Raw genomic sequence first — 21895 nt, forward strand, 5'->3', positions numbered from 1 at the left:
TTCCAGCAGGAACTTGGAAGGGGACGAGGGAACGTCAGTGGGGAGGGATCTGTCCTGGATCCTGGGTCCTGAGTGCAGTGGTGGTTACAACACTGTCAGCATCTGTCAACACTCACAGATCCATTAACTACAAAGGGTGGATTTTGCCTCATCTAGGGACTTTATCTCTGCATCTATTATATAATTATGCATTATATAAGTTATACCTCAATAAGCCTCATAAGCCTGACTTTAAGAAAAAAATATTCTCTTTTTTAAAGATTTTATTTATTTATTTTTAGAGAGAGGGGAAGGGAGGGAGAAAGAGAAGGAGAGAGACATTAATGTGTGACTGCTTCTCGGATGCCCCCCAACTGGGAACCTGGCCCACAACCCAGGCACGTGCCCTGACTGGGAATCAAACCGGTGACCCTCTGATTCGCAGGTTGGTGCTCAATCCACTGAGCCACACCAGCCAGGCCACAAACTATTCTTAGGATCTGCAGGTTTTATCAGACACTGAAGGTATGGTCACAAGGTCAAGAACCAGCAGGTGCAGAAGGGAGGCATGTTTGAGCGTGGGCATTGAGCGGGCACAACTGTATCACCTGCCTGGAGTCCAGTGGAAAGGGAAGGAAGGACATTCCAAGGAGAAGGCCCTGCCTGGGCTTAGGCTGAGACTCAGAGGTGGGTCCTGGGATGGGTGTGCCAACCAGGGGGCTGGGAATGCAGGGAACCTTCAGAGGAGTGGCGTGGCGGGGGAGGAGGAGGCAGGAGGTGGGTTGAAAGCAGAAGGGGGCCCTTGGCATACTTGGTTTCTATCCTGTCACCGGGCTGTTGTAATATACAGCTGGCCATATATTCGTTAATTATACACCTGCCTTATCTTCCCGGCCCAGCCTGCATTCTATTCAGGTGGGCAGACAGTTCTGGAGGCCCAAGGGACACTGGCCACTTTGCTGGACTCTGAAGAACTGGTCCCTACTCTTGAGGAGATCCCGGACAAGCTGGGGAGACCAACAGGTAAGTAGGTGGTCCCCACACCTTGGGGAGAGGCTATAGTGAAAGGGCCACAGGTGCCAGTAGAGCTCCCTACTAGAAATCATGGAAGGCTTCCTGAAGGAGGAGGCATCAGGGTAGGCCTTTCCCAACATCCTGAGACTAATCTCAAAAATAATCATGATAGTAATAGCTGTCAATATTTGAGTGCACAAAATCACTGCATTAAGCACAAGACAGGAATCAATTGATTTAACCTTACAAATCTACAAGGTAGATACTTTGATCATCATCTCCCTTCTACAGATAAGGAAAGTTGAGGCACAGACTCTGTTCTCTGTCCCCAAAATGCTCCTGCTCTGGTTAGGGAGACAGTCTCGGATAGAGTCTCAGTCTAGTGAACTTGTGCTTTAATGGTGGCAACAGAAAGCATTGGTGGGAATTGAGCCCAGTGAGTCGGGGGAGTGGCAAGTGGAAAGACCTCTAAGAAGAGACCACCACCTAAGATGGACCCTTTTTCAGGGCATGGAGGTAGGCTCATAGAGTTGCATCATATTTTCAGTTCTCGTCTCTGTCATTTGAACACACCCTATTTTGCTTTCTTTCTGCTTTTGCCCTTTACATTCCTGGCTTCTTTCTGTCTCCTCCCTGGCACCCCATGGACAAACCCAACACGTTTAACATTCGTGCGCCCTTGGGTAGGAATAAAGGCCTGCAGGCCAGACAAGGGTTGCTTTGTGGAAATCTATCTTCTAAATTGATATGAAAGATATAAATCATACCTTTCAATTTGTTCTATAGACCTGGTTTCATTTATTTGTTTTTTTAAAGATTTATTTATTTATTTTTAGAGAGAGGGGAAGGGAGGGAAGAAGAGGGAGAGAAACATCAATGTGCTAGGAGAGAAATGTTGATCCATTGCCTCCTACTAGCCCCCAGCTGGGAACCTGGCCCGCAACCAAGGCATGGGCCCCGACTGGGAACCGAACCAACAATCCTTCAGTTCGTGGCCAGCACTCAGTCCACGGAGCCACACCAGCCAGGGCTGGTTTCGTTTCTTACTTCTCCCCATCAACATTATGTTTTTAGGTTCTCTCCATGTTCCGATGTGTAACTCTGATTTCTTGCCTCCAGAACACCATGGGGAATCTGCTCCTGTTTTATTTGTCCTGTCTCCAAGTAACAGATCCCATGGTGTCCTACACCTGTGTCAACCTTTCCTGTGGGTTTCTACTGGGAAATGAGGTTTCTGGGACACAGGATAAGTGTGTAGTTAATGTCCAAAAATTCTGTCCCATCATCTGAGGTGGATGCTGAAGTCCTAGCAGCGTTCCACCAGGCGGAGAAGCATGGAGAAGGGAACAGCCAGCCCAAAGGGCCACGAAAGTCCACAGTGCATCCTGGGGTCAGAAAATTATGGGTCAACCTCCCCAAGGGGTGGAACCCTTCACCGAATAGCTGTGTAATAAATACCTGACAGGATTGATTTCTTTTTCTTTTTCTTTTTTTTCCTAAAAAGGAAACTAGTCTTGTTGTGGGTGGCACTTTGACACCATCTATTAAAATCTCAACTGCATTATAGTCTTTGCCTCAGCAATATGCTCTGTGCACAGGAGGAAGTAGGAAGGATGTTTACTGAGCTGTCATTTGTACAGTGACAAATGGAAACCACTAAAAGCTCCATTAGCAGGAGAGGAGTCAAAAGAACCACAGACTGTGGTTGTGGAATACCATTCAGGTGTGAAAAAGATGAAGGTGAATTTAAATAAAAAATTTTAATTTTATTTATTTATTTTTAAAGAGAGGGGAAAGGAGGGAGAAAGAGAGGGAAAGAAACATCGATCTGTTGCCTCTCGCAGGCCCCCAGCTGTGCCCTGATCAAGAATCAAACTGGCGACCTCTAGGTCCACAGGCTGGTGCTCAATCCACTGAGACACACCAGCCAGGGCAGATTAAGGTGAATTTAAATGTAGAGGCATGGAAAGTTTCCTAAGACATATTGCTTAGTAAGAAAAGTAAGCCACAGTTCAATATATCAAGTATTATCCAACTTCCTAAACACAAGAAATCATCAGGAATGTTTTTGTTACTTGTTCATTTCAGCAGATCCTCTCGCAACAGTGTTTTCTGTCCTACATTGGTTCATTATGAGATTGTTGAGATGCCGTAGGAACTTAACTCTTGTTTATATCAATTAGCTTATGGTAAAATTGGTTTCCTTATACATTGTTTCACATAAAGCCTCAGAACCTATTGACTGTGTTAAGTGAGGACTTACTGTGTATAAATCAGAGGTTGTAAACTTTTCCTGTAAAGTCTCAAAAAGTATTTTCAGCTTTGAACATCATAGGGCCTCTATCATAACTCCTCAACTTGCCCCTCAGTGTGAAAGTAGTCATAGATGATACATAGACAAATGAATGACCTTGGCTGTGTACCAATAAAACTTTATTTACAAACACAGACAGAGGGCCAGAGAGGGTGTACAGTCATTTGCTGACCCCTGATATAAATATATAATACATGTTTTTGGAAGAATCCACACCAAAGTATGATCAGGGGTCCATCTGGAAGGGGAGGTGAAAAGGAAGGTGCTGGTCAAGGTCAGCGTCACCCTCTTATTTGAACGTTTCCACCTTGTGTAATTAAAATTGTTTTACTTCAGAAAGAAAATAATTTAAAGATAGCTTGGTGTGGCTCAGTTGGTTGGACTGTTGCCCAGTGATTGAAGGGTTGCAGGCCCCATCCCTGGCCTGGGCGCATACAGGAGGCAGCTGATCCGTGTTTCTCTCTTATATTGATGTTTCTGTCTCTCTCTTCCTCTCCTTTCCTCTCTCTCTAAAAGCAATGAAAAAAAAAAATGTCCTTGGGTGAGGATAAAAAAAAAAAAACAATTAAAAATAGGTTGGGTGGCCTTTTCACCCTTCCTGATTATAAGGTAATGAGTGTCATTTTAGGAATGCCAGCAGCAAGTAAAAGTAACGAGGAAGTAAAAGTTGCCCGTCACTCTACCAGCTCGAGCAGAATTTCCTAAAGGGCTTGTTTATTACACTTATGACAGAGATTTACAGAGCACTTACTGTGTGCAAGGAACTGTCCTGGTGCTGGGCACAGAGCAGTAAACGGAGCAGAATCCCCACCCTCTCTAGGGTTGATTTTCTGCAGTCAAAGAGAGTTAGACAATAAATAACAAACACAGTAGCCCTGGCTGCTGTGGCTCAGTGGACTAAACGCCGGCCTGCAAACCAAAGGATTACTGGTTCGATTCCCAGCCAGGGTACATGCCTGGGTTGCAGGCCACCTTCCTGGTTAAGGGGGTTGGGGCGTGTGAGAGGCAACCACACATTGATGCTTCTCTCCCTCTCTTTCTCCCTCCCTTCCCCTCTCTCTAAAAACAAGTAAATAAAATCTTTAAAAAAAAAATGAACACAGTAGATAAGTAGATGATGTTCCTCTCCCTCTTTCACCGCCCCCTTCCCTTCTCTCTAAAAATACATACAATTAAAAAAAATCTTTTTAAAAAAATAAGAAACACAGCAAATAAGTGAATGATATACTATGCTGGCAGATTAGAAGTGCTAGAGGAAACAGATACAGGAGAGTCGGTGTGGTCGGAGCAGAGTAATCAAGAGGAAGAGGTTTGGGAAGTGAGGGCAGACAGGGGGCAAAGGGTGAGGACTTTCCTTTGACTCTGAGCAGGCCCGGATCCGGGGGTGGACTTCCCTTAGGTGTGAATGGGTTCCTTCTGCCTGGTGTGAGGGCTGGTCTTGTCTTTGTTCCTTCCGCCTCCTCAGCCTTGGGAATGGATACACCTCCTGTTTGCGCAAAGTTTTATTGGAACACAACCACGCCCATTCGCTTACATAGTATCTATTGCTGCTTACCTGCTACAAAGGCAAACAGTAGTTAAGACAGAGACCATCTTATCTTGCCTTCTAAGCTGAGGTATAGACTGTCTGGCCTTTTACAGAAAATATTTGCTGACCCCTGGTCTAGAACAAAGCCTGGCATGTAGTGGGCACTCAATACATGTTCGTCATGGCAGAAAGGAGCCCATCACTCATCTGTGACCCACACGAGGTCACCAGCTTGCTCTTGTCTCAGAGCCAGTTCCAGCTCTGAGTCACACGCAGGAAAACATCAGCCCAGTGGCCAAAAATAAAATGCTGGAACCATTCGAATCTCTGCCACAGAGAAAATGCCCAGGCAGGATTATAGTCAGGACCCACAGCGACACTTAGCATGCTTCTTGTCCTTCTCTTTTTCTCTATTAAGACTCGAGCCCCCTTAACCCCCCCCAGGCGCAGAAGCTGCTCCCCCCAATCTTTTTCTTGTTCAAAAATCTCCCCAAACCCTCTTCCGCTGAGCAGCCCCTCCCTGGCTCTCCCATCTCCTCCTTGAAAGTTTTATTCTTGTGCATGAACTTGGCTCTTCAGGGCTTTCCCCCCACACCTCTGCTGCCCATTACTCGGATTCTGCATAACAAGCAGTTATGACTTTAGAAAACAGGACCGTGCCAGCTGGCAGGAATCCCTCTCTTCCTCTGGGAACTCTGAATTCTCCCACATTCTCATTTCCTCCCTAGCCCTGCACACATCCATCCCAATCTTCCAGCCACCCCCACGTCTGAGTTTCAGAGCTTATGCTGTACCCTCGGGACCCACTGAGGACTCAGAGCTGGCCGCTGACAGCCAGGGGCTCACAGTTTCATGGGGGGGCAGTCCCAGGGCCCAGGGAAGGACGTGGGTGCATCATCAAGGCACCCGCTCTCTGGGGCAGACTTAGATGGAGGACAGAGGGAAGGCTCTGAGTAGCCGAGGGCCTCCTTCTGACTCTGTTGCTTGGGTCTCAGCCTCTCTGGTGACTTCATATAGTGATCCACGACCCAAGCTCTGGTGGCAGACACCCAGGGTTCAAATTCAGACTCTGATGCTTTCTAGCTGTGCAGCCGTGGGCAGCTTTCCCTTGATGTACTCATCTGTAAATTGAATATTGACACTAGTGCCTACCACTTAGAGTTACTGGGAGGATTATGGGATTTGATACATATACAGGGCTTAGAATGGTGCCTGGTGCACACTAAGCAGTCAGTCACTAACAGCAACTATCAGAGCACTTAGCACAGGCATCCAGCTCATAGAACGCCCTCAGCTAAAGGAAGCTTAATATTAACATTCAGTGATGTCATAAATTACCCCAGAGACTGAGCAGCATTAATAATGTCTCCAGTGTAGACCCTTGGTGGGAATGATGACATCACTAGTTGCCAGGTAGATTTAACCCTAAATAGGGTTGATGACATCACCAGGTACCAGGCAGAATGGGGTTAGAGTGGGTGCCACAGTGTTCTCTCCTGTTGAAATGTTTCCTGGTGCCTTTGGGCACATGGAACTTTTATGGGTCTGAGGCTCATTCTTCTTTAAGTTAAATGGGGATAGTAGAAGTATCAATTTAAGAAGATTGTTGCAAAAATCCAATGAGTGAGTTAATACATACAAAGGACACAAAATCCATCACCCAGTCAGCACTCAATAAACAACAGCTCTGCCCTGGCCTGTGCATCTCAGGTGACGCATCATCCTGTACACTAAAAGGCTGGGGGTTCGATTCCTCGTCAGGGCGCATGCCTACGTTGGGGTTTGATCCCCGGTTGGGGTACATATGGGAGGCAACCAATAGGTGTTTCTCTTCTCTCACATTGATGTTTTTTTCTCTCTCTTTCTTTCTCTCGCTCTCTCCTTTCCTCTCTCTTTGAAATCAATAAACATATTTTAAAATATATAAAAATAAATAAATAAACTGCAGCTCCTGTTATCCTCACAGCAGAAGACTTCCATAAAGGATCCTCTGCCAGGGTAACAGGTGCCCTCAGCTCAGTCTTGGTTAAGAGTACAGACTCAGGGGTCTGACTCACTGCAGTCTGAGCCCAGATCTGCCACCAGGAGCGGCCAGGAGAGCCTGGGCACATTGCTGGCCTATATAGTGGGGCAATGACAGTGCCATCCTCATAGGGCTGGCATGAGGGTGCACTGAGATGATGGCAGTCGTGTTCCCAGCACATAATCAGGCCTCATAAACACGAGCTGTGTTATCACTGAAGATGCCCTCAAGAAAGGTCCTCCACTCCCCAGAACTCAGTTTCCCCATTTGCAAAGAAGTGAGCAGGGCCATGGCAACGTCAATGCTTCTCGCCTCAAGGACTTGCCTTTTCCATTGCCAAGCAAATTAATTTGGAGTTGGGTGCTTGCACTCCTGCCTGCCCTCAACCCAATGCCAACGTCTCCTCCTGTTTCTTCATTCCTCATCTCTTACCTTCCAACCTTTTCCTTCCTCTGGCTCTTTCCCTTGTTCTGGACTTTCTCTCTTGTTTCTCTCCTGCATGCTGTCAGAACACTGTTTGTAGGGCAATGAACAACAATGGTAATAGTAATCATTATCTGTTTATTTTGCCTTTCCGCAATGCATCGACTCTTTGTATGCACTGACTTATTTAATTCACACAATACAAAAACTTGTTGGCATTGATTCAAGAGCACCTGTTGAGTGCCTACTGTATGCAGGGCCCTGAAGATCCAGCACTCAACAAATGAAAGATCCTTGCCCTCATGGGACTTACAGTCTAGTGGGGAGACAGATGATAAACAGATAAACAAATCAACAAACTCTACCAGACTCATGAGCTAAAACAAAGCATGGGGAGAGAGAGTGATGAGGAGACGTTTATATAGAATGGTCAGGAAAGGCCTCCTGAAGGAGGTTACATTAGAGCGGACCTGACAATGTCCGCCATTGGGATGCAGCCATACAAAACTTGGGGAAGAGCATTCCTGGTGGAAGGAAGGGCAAATGCAAAGTCCCTGAGGCAGGCCCATGCCTGGGGAGTGTTTGAGGAATTGAGGAAGGGCTAGAAGGCCAGTGTGGCTGGAGCCAAATGAAAGGGAGATGAGATCAGACAGGGCCCCTGGGGTGGGGGTAGGTGGGGACAGGGCACATTGTGCAGGGGTTTGTGGGCCCTGGTGTCGACACTGGCTTTTACTCTGAGATGGAGCCGTGAAAGGTTCTAAATAGAGGCGGGGAGCAGTCGGAATAAAGTTGAACAGGACCCCAGTGGCAGTAGAGTAGACAGCATGTGTGCTTGGAGGGTTGTCAGAGTGGAGGCAGAGAGGCCATCATCCTCGTTGTACAGATGCAGGAACAAATGGAACCTCAGAAAAAGCCAGCAACTGAACTGAGCCCACACAGCCGCTGGGCAGCAGAGCCTGGCTGGCAGGCTGGCTGGGGCGTGATTGACATGCAGCTCCCAGCTCCCACCCCAGCTGCTCGCTTCTCTTGGAGCCTCGGTGAACACCTGTAAAATGGGAACAAACAGCTTGGAGACCGGTGGTGCATGGCTCACCAGCAACCACATGGTCACCACCTCGGGGTTCAGCAGAGCCTTTTCTTGTGACTTTGGGAAGTCGCCTGTCTGTCCTGACCTTCAGTTTTTCCATTGTAAATTGGGAAGCATTAACCAACGTTTGGGTGTAGCATGGTGGATAAGAGCAGTTCTGGAGTCAGATTTAGCGGGATTCGAGTTCTTGCTCTGCCACTGGCCAGCTCTGTGACTTTCGGCAGTAAACACCTTCTTTCTAAGCTTCGGTTTACCTCATCTGGAAGATGAAGATCTTAATAACACCAATTCCAAACGGTAGTTGTAAGGATTAAATGAGACCATGTAGGTAAATCGCTTAGCACAGCTCCTGGCATACATCGGACACGCAATACTTGGTCATTCTTACTGACAGTGGCGCCCACAACTCCCCGGTGGGCGTGAGACTGGGGGAGTGCCTGGTACGAGGTCTGTGTTCGACAAAAGTGAATTCTCTCTCCCGTTTCTCCTGCCCGCCAGCTCCCGGGGGACCCAGGCATTTTGGCCTCCCTCCGGTCCCCCCCACGCGGGTCCTCACAAAGGTCCCCATTCATTCCTCGCGTACAAAGCGGCCCATTCACCCTGGTCTCTTGGGCCTCCCGCCCCAGGCCGCCCCCCGAGCCTCGCCGTTGGTCGAACCCACTGCCCGTCGGGCCTGGGGTCCCGCCCACAACCGCGCAGTCTTGCTCCGAGCTCCCGCGCCGTTCTTTTCCCACGGCTGGCACACTCCGATAACTTCTGATTGGCTTCTCCTGCCAGCAACTCGTCTTGATTGGTGGCACCTCCCCCCATGGGCGGGACCGTAGCTTGCCGCAGCGGGCGCCGATTGGTCTCTTGTGCGCTCGTGTGGGCGGAGCTTTCCTAAAAGACCCGCCCCTCTTTCTCCTCAGGCCGAAGCCTCGGGACGGCTCTGGAAGCCGGTGAGTGCACCGGGGCTCGCTGCCCGCCGGAGGTGGCGGAGCGGGACGGGGCCCTGGGAGGCTTGGGCCTCGGGGCTGCGAACGGGGCCCCGGGGCCTGCGCGAACGCAGGGGCAGGAGCGGTGACTGGGACAATCACCTTGGGCGTGCTGCGGAACAGCTACGGGGCGGCGGGGGGGGCGGGCCGGAGCATCTATACTCCCCCCAACTCGAGTCCCTACTGTGTGCGAGGCCAGATCGGGGTCCTCGCTGGCGGCCCCTAGGCCTGTTCCGTAGGTGGGGAAACTGAGGCTCGCCTCGGGACCCTGCAAGCTTTAATACCTGAGTCATCGCCTTCAGTCCCCCGCCCCCAGAGAAGACAGCGTCTGTTTTCACTTGTAAAAAACTGCGGATCCGAGACAAGGGTCAGGCCCGGCGGAGGCAGAGGGGTGGGGAGCGACATGTTTCTGAGCACCGACACAGTACTTGGGCGCTTTTGTTTTTATAATTAAATAATGTCCTTTAATTACACGAGCTCGAAGTGGGCTCTGTTGTACCCGTTTTACAGGGAGGGGAAAGCCGAGGCGGGCAGAGTTGGCGCCTGCAGGGGGCGGAGCTGAGGCTCGCACTTGGGAGGCTGGCGCTGTGCGGGTCCCTGAACCGCTTTGATCCCGCAGTTGTCCACGGGGGAGACTGCGGTCCCTGCGGCTTAGACGGGGAAGCCGGCTCCAAGAGTTACCAAGTGAGAGGAGAAAGTTGACATCTTGGAGAACCTAATACAACACTTTCTCCCCCGAGCCCCCTCTGTACAATGGCAGAAAACCATCCGGGCTTGAGCCTAGCGCTCCCTCGTACCGACTGTGTGACCTTGAGCGCGTGACTTGGCCTCTCTGTGCCTCGATTTCCCATCGGAGAAATGGAGATGCTCATCGTCCCCATCTCATTTTTTTTAGGGGGGGGGGTCATTTTATGAGCTAACACTCGGAGAGCTGTTCTCAGAGCAGAAAACACCAAGCACATAGTAGGTGCGCTTAGCACTATTTAGTCGTCATTTCACCCGTGAGGAGACTGAAGCTCCCGAGGCCGGAGTAGTGCTTTGCCGTCCTCTTTGGTGCTCCTAGTACCTTCTGTAGGTTGTACTGTCCCATTTCCAAGGGTGGGGACCCTGAGGCTCAGAGACAGTAAGTGAAATCGTGAGGCATTGCTTATTTAAGCCCCGCCCTGGGCTCTTTCTCCCACATTTTAAAATTTCTTTTACTGACCGAAATGCACAGAGGAAAGTTGAAGCCCAGAAAGCTTGAGCGGGACTCAAACCCCGGAGACCTCAGCCCTCTCCGCGGCGGGCGCCCGACCTTTACCCGCCAGAAGGAGGGGCTCCTGGCGCCGCCGCCGTCCCTGCCGCCCACCTGGCTGCCGGCTCATCCCCGCCTCCCCGCATCCTCCTGTCCTGAGCTCGCGGCTCCAGGGCCCGCCCCCTTCCCAAGCCGGGCAGGTGCTGGGTGACATCAGAGCCAGGCTCCCTCCTGGTGACGCGACGTGGCCCCGCCTCGCGCTGGACCGCGGAGGTAGCCGCACCTGAGAACTCTGAAGGGGACCGGGGATTCCTGTGCCCCCTCCCCAGCTTCCCGATTCCTGCGCCGCGCGGTGCGCCCAGGTAGTGCCGAGGATCTTCGGGAGAAGGGGGCGGCGACCCAAGCGCTTGGGTCTCGGGGGAATGTGGGTTGGGCGCTCGGATTCCTGGATCCGAGGAGGGGGGTTGGGGGCCAGGAATCCCAGTCGGAGTAAGGACGGCGCTGGGAGCCGGAACTCCTAGGTCTGGAGGGAGAAAGGCACGCGGGCCAGGACTCGGTCTGGGGGCTGGACTCCTGGGTCTGTTGGAGGGGGCGGGGGTTGGAATCCTGGGGCTGGGGATCCGGAATCCTGGGGCTGCGGGTCCAGAATCCTGGGTTTGCGAGAGGAGCCTGGGGGCCTGGTTCCTGGGTCTGAGAAAGAGGAGCCTGGGGTTTTAGACTTCTGGGCCTGAGGGAGGAGGGGGCTGGGAGCGCACATTTCTGGGTCTGGGGATGGAGGGGACTCCTGAGTACTAGCACTCTGCTGAGGTCAGAGGGCTGGATTCCAAGGGCCCCAACCCTTGCCCCAGGGGCGGATCCCTGGCTCCTTTTCATTTTCTAGCCCAGCAGTCTCTGCCCCTCCCAGGGCAGGTGCTTTCACCTGCCCTGGTGACAGTAATGAGCCGAGGCAGAGGCGTTCCTGCTGGCTGAAGAGGGTGGGGCTGCCTGAGGGGCTGGCGGCTGAGGCCTGCAGTCTGCCTGGTCAGCGCTGTTGTCAGTCCTCAGAATCAGTCCCCAGGCATCCGCCCCTCTGGCCTGGCTGCAGTGAGGTGAGGGGGCCTGAGCTCAGGGGGCTAAGGGAGGAGGAGGGGGCTGAGGGTTCAGATTCCTTGGTCCTGGGGGCCTGGGCTCCTGAGTCTGGAGGAGGAGGGTGCTGGGGGCCTGGACTCCTGGCTCTAGGAAGGGGACGATATAGGACTGGGTGATTGCAAAAACTCCCAAACCCTTCCTGGTCAAAGGCCGAGGGCTGGAGAGGAAGTGGGTGGAGTAGGGAAGGGTGCAGCGGGGGTAAAGTCCTGGGGATGGGGCTGGGATCTGGGTGGATCAGGGCCACGCAGGAGGCCTTGGCAGTTAGTTTGTGGCCTGGGAGGTGGTGAAACACCATCCGCTGGGGGTAGGGTCCTGCCGTCTGAGGGCAGGGTTCAAGGCCCGAGAGCATCAGGAGCAAGCATCACTGTGGGCCAGGACTGCTGGCGCTGGGCTGTGAGGAGAGGGTCTAGGGGGCAGTGGGACGTGTGGCTTGGAGCCAGGTTTCCAGTGGGAAAGGCTCTGCAGGAAGGACAGGAGCCTGATGGGACCAGGTCTGAGGATGTCTCAAGAAGAGCTGGGTGTTTGGAGGGACTTCTCCAGGGGCATATTGGAGGTGCCAGGGGCCCGGAGGCCAGAGGCAGAAGCAGTAAGGTGGGGGAGACAGAAATGTTGGGGTGCTCCTGCACCGGTGTGGCCGGGCAGTGATGCGGGTGTCCGGGGCAGTGGAAAAGAATAGAGGAGCGGCCGTAAGGAGGGACAGGGAGAATGTTGTTCCTGATGGTGCTTAGGCTGTGGAGTTGCTGCGGTCTGTTCACTACTGGTCTGTGGCCCGCTGAGGGCGGGGAGGGGCTGAGTACCTTCTGGCTCACCTGGTGCCTCCATTACAGCTCACAGCTCACACCGGGTTGTGACCATCTGAGAGCAGATCACTCCACACCTCCAGCTCCTCCAGGCGGGGCCCTGTCTGACTCATCTCAGGGCCCCCAGCCTCCACGGCCTCAGGGAAGGCTGACTGAATGGAGGAGTGAATGAATGTGGCCTGTCTCCCCATTATACAGAGAAGGAAGCCGGGTCACAGGGAAGGGAGGCACTGTTGACTGAGGCAGGAGATTTGAGTCTGTGCTGCAGGCATCAGGTAGACCTGGTGTAGTCTGGGTACCTGAGTGACACACATCAGATTGACACCCTTTAGGTCTCCCATCTAGGGGGTCAACTTCCTCATCATGACCTACTCTGGCCCCCTTTGTCTCCAGTCTTACCTCGCCTGCCTCCTTCTCTCCTTCCATCACTAGAATCCAGCCTCCCTGGCCTCTCACAATGCCACAGACATACAGGAACACTCCTGCCTCAGGGCCTTTGCACTGACTATTATCCCAGCCTGAAATGCTTTTCCTCCCGATATTCCCATAGTTTGCTCCCTTAATTTCCCTCAGTTTTTTTTTTTCAAATGCCACATCAGAGAGGCCTTTCCTGTCCACTCCAATTAAAACTGCAACACCACTCAATGCTAATATCCACTGTTCCCTGCCTTATTTTTCTCCTTGGCATTTCTCATCATTTAACATACTATATAATTATTTATCTTTTTATCTGTCTCCTGGGATTACAGCAGCACTAGGCAATAGAAACATAATGCAAGCCAAATGTATAATTTAAATTTTTCTAGTAGCCACATTAACATTTTTTAAAGTAAAAATTAATGTTAATGCTATAATTTAATTCAATATGTCCAGCATATTATTGCAATATGTCATCAAATAGAAATCTGGTGTGTATCTTAAACTTAGAACCCATCTTCATTTGAAGTCTTTATTTCAAGTGCCCAGTAGCTACATGAGGCTGTTTATATTTAAATTTAAAGTTGAATGCAATTAAAAATTTATTCCTTAGTCCTACTTGCCACATTTCTTTTTTTCTTTTTAATGTTCTTTTTATTGATTATAGAAAGAGAGCAAGGGAGGGAGAGAGAAAGGGAGAGAAACATCTTGCACGCACCCCAACCAGGACCGCACCCGCAACCTGGGCATGTGCCCTGACTGGGAATCAAACTCACGACCTTTCAGTTTTTGGAAGGATGCTCCAACCAACTCAGCCACACCGGTCAGGGCCCACTTGCCACGTTTCAAGTGCCCAGCAGCCACACGGTGCTGTGGCTTCGTATTGGACAGCGCAGGGGTCTTTTTCGGGCTTGTTCACGGCTGTATGACCAGAGCCTTGAACAGTGCCGGGCTCACAGCCTGGCTTACTACATACCTGTTGAATGAGTGGGTAGAGAGGCGAATGGATGAAATGAGAAAAGAGATCCCTGGACCCATTTTGCAGAACTATGAAAAGAGGTCTGGTGAAGAAAGACAAAGGGGACTGCCTGGGGGATTTGGGGTGGGAATGGAGCCCCGCTTGACCTCCATTCTCTTCTCTTCCCCTGCAGACCATGGCCGCAGTGACCATGACCATGCCCGGGAGGAAGGTGCCACCCAGGCCGGGCCCGGTGCCCGAGGCGGCCCAGCCGTTCCTGTTCGCACCGTTGGGGCCCGGCGCAGGTGCGGGGCCTGGGGGCTCCGGCACCTCCCCGCAGGTGGAGTGGACCGCTCGGCGCCTGGTGTGGGTGCCTTCGGAGCTGCACGGGTTCGAGGCGGCGGCGCTGCTAGATGAGGGCGAGGAGGAGGCGGAGGTGGAGCTGGCGGAGAGCGGGCGCCGGCTGCGCTTGCCCCGCGACCAGATCCAGCGCATGAACCCGCCCAAGTTCAGCAAGGCCGAGGACATGGCCGAGCTGACGTGCCTCAATGAGGCCTCGGTGCTGCACAACCTCCGTGAGCGCTACTACTCCGGCCTCATCTACGTGAGTGGCCTCCTGCCCGGGAGGGCATCGGCGATGGGGAGCGGGTGTCAGCATCCTGACTTGAAGGCGCATGGGGCTGTGTACTGTCTTTATCCCACCTCGTGTGACTATTCCCACACTTAGTCGCCAAGTTATATTTATTTATTTATTTTAATTGTATTTATTTATTTTTAGAGAGAAGGGAAGGGAGGGAGAAAGAGAGGGAGAGAGATCAATGTGTGGTTGCCTCTCCCATGCCCCCAACTGGGGGCCTGGCCCGCAACCCAGGCATGTGCCCTGACTGGGAATCGAACCGATGACCCTTTGGTTTGCAGGCCGGCGCTCAATCCACTGAGCCACACCAGCCAGGGCTGTTGCCAAATTATAAATTAATGGATTACCAGGACTACCTCAGACCCCATCGGGGGTGCCCCATAAAAGTACCTTATTATTTTCCTAAAGTATAAAAACATTCTGAATTCTTAACTATGATACATGGAGCATGTTTTGAGAAAGGGATCTGGGTCTGTAATAATAATTAGTGAGAACACTGAGTATGGAAAACCACAAGCTCTGGGATAAATGCCTTCCATGTATTAATTGATTTCCTCTTACCTTATACAAGTAGAGTCTATCATTATCCCCATTTTATCTAAAAGGAAACTGAGGCCCAGAGAGATTTAGTAACAATACAAACTAACATTTATTAAGCATATACTAGGCACTCTAAAATATATTGTCTCATGGGGGTGGGTGAAATAAAATGATTGTAGCAGATTATAATTAAGTAACACATTATTTCAAGGAGATAAAAAACGAATGAGAACACATCACTTACATAAAGACTATATATGGTCCTGGTACATCTGCACAATTATAAAGCATTTTATAGATAAAGAAACTGAGGCACAGAAAGGTCAAGTTCCTTGGCCAAGGTCACCCAGTTGGATGGGGCAGACCCTGGTCCAGCTCCGGGCTCTCCCATTTTGCTATGGTGCCTCTTAAGATTGAGATGGGATCGACGGTGGTGAGGTTGGCTGAGGTAGCCCGTCTCTTAAGCAGGCAGTATCTCTCACGTTACATAATCTTTACAGCAAACAGAAGAAATAGGATAGCGGTTCTAACCCCGCCTTCATGTTAGGATTATCTGGGGAGTTTTTTTAAAAATACCAACACCTGCGTTCCATGCCCGCACATATAAATCAGGCTCTCTGGGGTGTTACAGGGTATTTGTTTTGTTTTGTTTTGTTTTTTATCCTCACTGGAGGATAATTTTTTAAAGTGATTTGAGAGAGAGAGGAAGGGAGAGAGAGAAACATCGATGTTGGTGAGAAACATCGATCAGTTGCCATTTGTACAAGCCCCGACTGGGGATCCAACCCACGATCTTTTGGTGTATGGGACGGTGCTCCAACCAACTGAGCCACCCAGCCAGGGCGGGTATTTGGTATTTTTAATAAGCTTCCAGGGTGGTTCTAATGGGCAGCCAAAGCATTATTAAGAGCAAACAGGATTAGAGATTGACAAGGAATGTCAGCAATAATAATGAAAAAATAATAACAGTGGGTGGCTGGCAAATATTTGTTGAGCACTTATGATGTTCCAAGTACTGTTCTAAGTGCTGCATGTGGGCTATCAGCTCACCTCCAGGCCAGGGACTGTTGTTATCACCTGATGTTCAGGAATGTTAAGTGACTTGGGTCCCAGGTCACAGGGACATGAAGGAGTCTGGCCAGGATTTGAATGCAGGCAGCTGGCCCCAGAGTTAGGCTCCAAACATCAGTTTGGAGCCTGGGGCCTCACTCATAAAAATACCTAACTAAAAGCCAAAAAAGCAAAGTTCTGGTTTTCTATTTAAAAAAACTACGAAACCTCAATGAGCGTAATAAAAACATTTCAATAAATGATGTGATATATAAAGAAATGAAAGTAAGTCAACTGGCCCCAATATTCAAATATTCAAATTTGTGACCCTGTTAAGGGTCACAAAGCACAAGATGTGAATATTTGTGTGAGTTCTGACCCCTGTTTGGGAAGGAGGAGGCAGGCTGTGAGAGGGCCAGTGGCCGGCTCAGGGCCCCTCGGCTAGTGGTGGCAGATGTGGGGTTTGACCCTGTCTGACCCTGGATGGGGTTGGCACCTCCTCCGGGCTACACAGGCCCCGTGGGTGTCTCAATCGCCTTTGTAGGTCCTGGGAAAGAGGCCATTCCTCTGGGCCTCACCAAAGGCAGGGAGATCGGAGGGACCCCTAAAACACTGAACTACTCTTTACCTTTTAACAAATACTCTGAACCCTCACAGCAACCTTGCAAGGTGTCTGCCATTACCCCCATTCTTCAGGTGGGGAAGCTGAACCTCGGAGAGGGGCCAGGACTTGACCAAGGCCCCAGAGCTAGGAACTGGCTAAGCTGGGATTTGAACCCAGATTATCTGATTCCAGACCCCACATCTTATCTCCTGCAATAGGAAGATAATTGGGAAAGTTCAGGGGAAAAAGTGGTGAGGCCTAAGCTAAGGCTGTGGCCCAGGAACCAGTGGCCTGACAAGTGGAAGTGAAATGGAAGATTCTGGAAACACAGATGGGAAGCGAATTGGCACTTAGTGAGGGCCTGATTTCTTATTGGGTTTCTTATTGGGTGCTGTTCTAAACTTCTTTCCAATGCGATCTTTTCTTTTCTTTTTTTTTTTTAAAGATTTTATTTAGTTGTTTTTAGAGAGGGGAAGGGAGGGAGAAAGAGAGGGAGAGAAACATCAATGTGTGGTTGCCTCTTGCGCGCCCCCAACTAGGGGCCTGGCCCGCAACCCAGGCATGTGCCCTGACTGGGAATCGAACCTGCAACCCTCTGGTTTACAGGCCGGCGGCGCTCAATCCACTGACCCACACCAGCCAGGCCTCCAGTGTGATCATGTTGACCCACTTCTACATATGGCCGTGAGGTAGTTTGAGGAGGGGAAGTGTTGGTCCAGCATTAGTTAACAGCTAATGTATTATGTGCGCTTGGTGTTCCAGGGTCCATGCTGAGCCCTGTATGTGCAACATGAACTTGGGATAGCTTCTAGCATCTGCATGTGGGAGCACTGTTCCCATCCCCATTTGATGAGAAAACGAGACTCAGATAGGTTACAGTGCCTGCTGAAACCACCCAGCTAGATGTTATACGTGCGATTCAAGCTGTGCCCAGGGGCCCGTGATGGATACATATTTGTTTTGTTTTTGTTTTTTAAGATTTTATTTACTTATTTTTAGACAGAGGGGAAGGGAGGGAGAAAGAAAGGGAGAGAAACCTTGGTGTGTGAGAGATACATCAACTGGTTGCCTCTCACATGCCCCCAATGGGGGACCTGGCCTGCAACCCAGGTATGCACTGTGACTGGGAATCAAACCGGTGACCTTTTGGTTCGCAGGCTGGCACTCAATCCACTGAGCCACACCAGGCATGGCCATATTTGTTGACTGATCACTGGTGATGGGAAGGCAGTGTTGTCCAGAGGCAAGTGGGGCTTCCAGGGCACCAGAAATCTGGTTTCTGCTATTTAATAAGCTATTAGGCCTTGAATCACTCTGAGTCACTGTCCTTCACTGAGAAGCTTGGGGCAGGGAGGAACCTGCTTTTATTTATTTATTTTTAAGATTTTATTTATCTGTTTTTAGAGAGGGGGAGGGAGAGAGAAAGAGGGAAAGAGAAACATCAGTGTGAGAGAGAAATGTTGATTGTTGCCTCTCGTACACCCCAACCCGGGATGGAACCCGAAACCCAGGCATGTACACTGATTGGGAATCAAACCGGCGACCGTTTGCTTTGCAGGATGACGCCCAACCCACTGAGCCACTCCGGTCAGGGCAAGGCATCCAGTTGTTGAGCAGTTGTGATGCTCCCTGCTCTGGGGGACACTGCGGGCCTTCACTTTTAGAATTCTTCTAGGGGATGATGTTAAAAGCCCCATTTTCCAGGGCTGGAGACTGAGGCTCAGACAGGACACATCCCTTGTGTGAAGTCACACAGCTAGAATCCCAGGCTGCCGTGGCTTTGAAGTCTGAGCAAGCTCTCAGCTCCCAGGTGGGATGGGTCCTTGGGAGTCTCAGGACCCATATTTAGAGCGCCTTTATGGGCCCCGCCTTGGGCCGGCTGGTTTTTATTCTTTATCTCCCTTAATCCCCACAGCTGCTGTAATGAAGTGGGGAGTGTCGTTCCCAGTTTCTCGAGGAGGAAACTGAGACTAGGGAGAGTCGCGGGGCTAAGTGGGGCCGCGTGGGTCTGCCTTTAGTGTCCCCAGTGCTGGAACAGCTACTCTGGACCCTTCCAACAGGTTTCCCCAGCTGTGCTCCGGGCACCCGGCTGTCCCCAACCCTCTCTGGGTGCACCAGCCTCTGCACGATGCCCCCTGGCCTTGGCAGCCAGCTCAGGTTCCTGCCGGGGTGTCGCCCAGGAGACGAGGTGTGGCTGGCAGGATGGGGCAGGGGCAGTGGGATCCTCCGCCCGCCCGCTCGCCGGGAGTGCGGGCCGGGGCGCCAGCAGCCATGAGATACCCTCCCAGGGAATGTGGTCCGGCTGCCCCGCCCTCTGAGAGCCGGGGGCGGAGCTCCCCGGAGCACCCAGCAAACCGGTTGCTCCGCTCCCTGCTGGCCACCCACCCTCCCACCGTTAAAAGGTTGGCACCTGGGAGCCCGGCAGCCCGTGGCGGTGGCCACACCCTGCTCTGCTCGGGAAGCACAAGCTGTCAGGGAGCCAAAAGCAGTCCTAACTAGTCACTGGCCGGGTGGCTAACCAGCTGAGTAGCTGGCTCGGTAGCTCACTGGTTTAATAGTTAACTCTCTAAGCCACTAAGCAGCTACCTCGCTGGCTAGTTGAGCCGGCTAACTGCAGCTAGTTAGCTCTCTGGGTTGGTTTAGCTAGGTAACCAGCTAGCAATCTAGTTGTCTAACTACCTCTGCCTGTCCTGAGTGTGTGTTGTCTGCCTGGTGCTCTGGATCAGCTGGAAGAGTTCTTAAATGGTCCCACCTTCCTGAAGCCAGGCCCAGCGGGTGTGTGGACAGATTCAGGAAGTCCATGAACTTGGACGCAAAGGCATATTACATCTTAAATTCCGCGTGCCTAGAACCTGCCATTGGGCATTTCCTCCAGGAAGAGCAGACCCCAACTGTGAGAACCAGTGGTATAATAGACCATCGACAATATGCCTGTTGTACGCAACAACATATTGAGATGTCATGTTTTTATATTCACATTCTAAATTTATATGTCATCATAGATGGCACTTAGGGGCTTATGTGATCCAATTTGTCTCAGCAGTCCCTGCGAGTCTGCTATTAATAGACACCACGGAATATTCCTGTCGTGTTTCAGTTGCTGCTGGCACTGCGCGCGCTCTTCCCGGGATATTCCGTGGGCATCCGAGCGAGTACGTGGAAATATTCCTCTTCCGCCCCGTTCGATGCCAGCAGTTCTCGCCGGGTTTCCTGTCACTTGATAATGTTTTGGAGACCGTGCCCTACCCTTACACTGAGAGTGTCAGGAATCCACTTCAGGAACATGGGTTCGGTTCATTTCCAGTCCGTGCCCTTATAAAGAAAGCTGCAGCGATGAAGTGCTTCCCAGACAAGGTGAAGCTAAAGGAGTGCATCACCAAGCCCTTATTATATGAAATGTCAAAGGGGCTTGTTTAAGAAAAAAGATCAAAACTATGAACATTAAAATGACAACAAACTCACAACTATCAACAACTGAATCTAAAAAACAAAAACAAACTAAGCAAACAACCAGAATAGGAACAGAATCATAGGTATGGAGATCATTTGAAAGGCTATCAGCTGGGAGGGGAAAGGGGAGAAATGGGGAAATGGTGCAGGGTTGAGAAGCAGAAGTGGTGGGTAAAAATAGACAGGGGGATGTTAAGAATAGTATAGGAATTGAGCGCCGGTCTGTGAACCAAATGGTTGCCGGTTCGATTCCCAGTCAGGGCACAGGCCTGAGTTGTGGGCCAGGTCCCCAGTTGGGGGCGCACAAGAGGCAACCACAGAACTGATGTTTCTCTCCCACTCTTCCTCCCTTCCTTACCCTTTTTCTAAAAATAAATAAATAAAATCATTTTAAAAAGGATAATTATCAATATAAAATAAAGAAAATAGTTTTTTTTTAAAGAAGAAGAATATAGGAAAGGAAGAAGTCAAAGAACTTATATGCATGACCCATGGGCATGAACTAAGGGGAGAATTGCTGGAGGGAAGGGGGGTACCAGGCGGAGGGGGGCAAAGGGAGGAAAGGGGGGAAAATGGGACAACTGTAATAGCATAATCAATAAAATAGACTTAAAAAAAAAAAAGAATCTGCAGTAGGTGTGTTGGCCCGTGGCCCTTCTGTGGTGAATGAGTCCAGGGCTGAGAGGCTGTGACCCGAGTCTGCTGGTTCTCAGGGTGAACCCTGCCCCACACAGCACCTCTGAGCAGTTTGGAAGGATTCTTTCCTGCCATCAGCCTGAAAATGTTTGTAACGAATGTTCGAATCGACGTTGTCAGGCGTCCTCGGCAACCGTGGCGGACCTCCTCGTGCGGGGCACGAGCTGCCCAGCTGTGGACCCCCTCGGGCCGCAGGCCAGCGGGTGAGACCCTCCCCCTTCTTGTCCCCCGCAGACGTACTCGGGCCTTTTCTGTGTGGTCATCAACCCGTACAAGCAGCTCCCCATCTACACGGAGTCCATCGTGGAGATGTACCGGGGCAAGAAACGCCACGAAGTGCCTCCCCACGTGTATGCAGTGACGGAGGGCGCCTACCGAAGCATGCTCCAGGGTGAGTGCGGGGCGGGGGCTGCGGGGGGCGGCCCTTCGGGGGGTGGGGCTGGGGATCGGGATCAGAGGACAGGTCCAGGATTTCAGACTCCAGGAGGCTTCTCTTGCGGGGCGGGAGGGAACGCAATGGCAGGCTCAGTGGATGAGGCTCCGGTCCTGCGTCAGGCCCCTTTCTATCTGCCTCTGTGTTCCCTCTTCTCTCAGCAAGGACCAGTTGGGAGCCAATGGGTGCCAGGCTTGTGCCAAAATTTCTCTTGAGACAGTGATTCTTAGAGTCTCCATTCATTCATTCAACATTTATGTTTTTGACACAATCTGCATTGTCATGGGGTGAATAGCAGCCCCTTGCGGGTGGGCAGATGGGGTTGCTGTGTCCAACTGGGCAGGTGGTGGCACTGTCTGTTAAAGGGGCCGCCATTCACGCCGTGACAACAGGAAGCAGTCCTGATGACGTTACTCACATGTAACATACATGATGCACTCGTTATATCATCTATTTTAATACATATTTTGTATATATTAAAATGTATGTTAAACAGCCCTGGCCGGGTGGCTCAGCTGGTTTGAGCATTGTCCCGTACACCAAAAGTTTGAGGCTCTGAACCTCGGTCAGGGCACACACCTAGGTTGTGGGTCCGATCACTGGTCT

At 51.1% G+C, this 21895-nt stretch overlaps 1 protein-coding gene across 1 annotated transcript in view; it reads left to right on the top strand.

Moving 5' to 3' along the window:
• The first annotated feature begins 10809 nt into the window (after positions 1-10809).
• MYH14 (myosin heavy chain 14) overlaps positions 10810-21895 on the top strand; it is a 75876-nt gene continuing 64790 nt past the window's right edge. The window contains exons 1-3 of the mRNA XM_090261199.1: positions 10810-10938; positions 14073-14483; positions 21091-21247. Of these exons, the coding sequence (XP_090117325.1) occupies positions 14076-14483; positions 21091-21247 (565 nt within the window). The 5' untranslated portion in view covers positions 10810-10938; positions 14073-14075. The remainder of the gene's footprint in view (positions 10939-14072; positions 14484-21090; positions 21248-21895) is intronic.

The sequence above is a fragment of the Furipterus horrens genome, unplaced genomic scaffold, assembly GCF_987537825.1.
Source record: "Furipterus horrens unplaced genomic scaffold, mFurHor1.1.pri manual_scaffold_13, whole genome shotgun sequence".
Lineage (NCBI taxonomy): Eukaryota > Metazoa > Chordata > Mammalia > Chiroptera > Furipteridae > Furipterus > Furipterus horrens.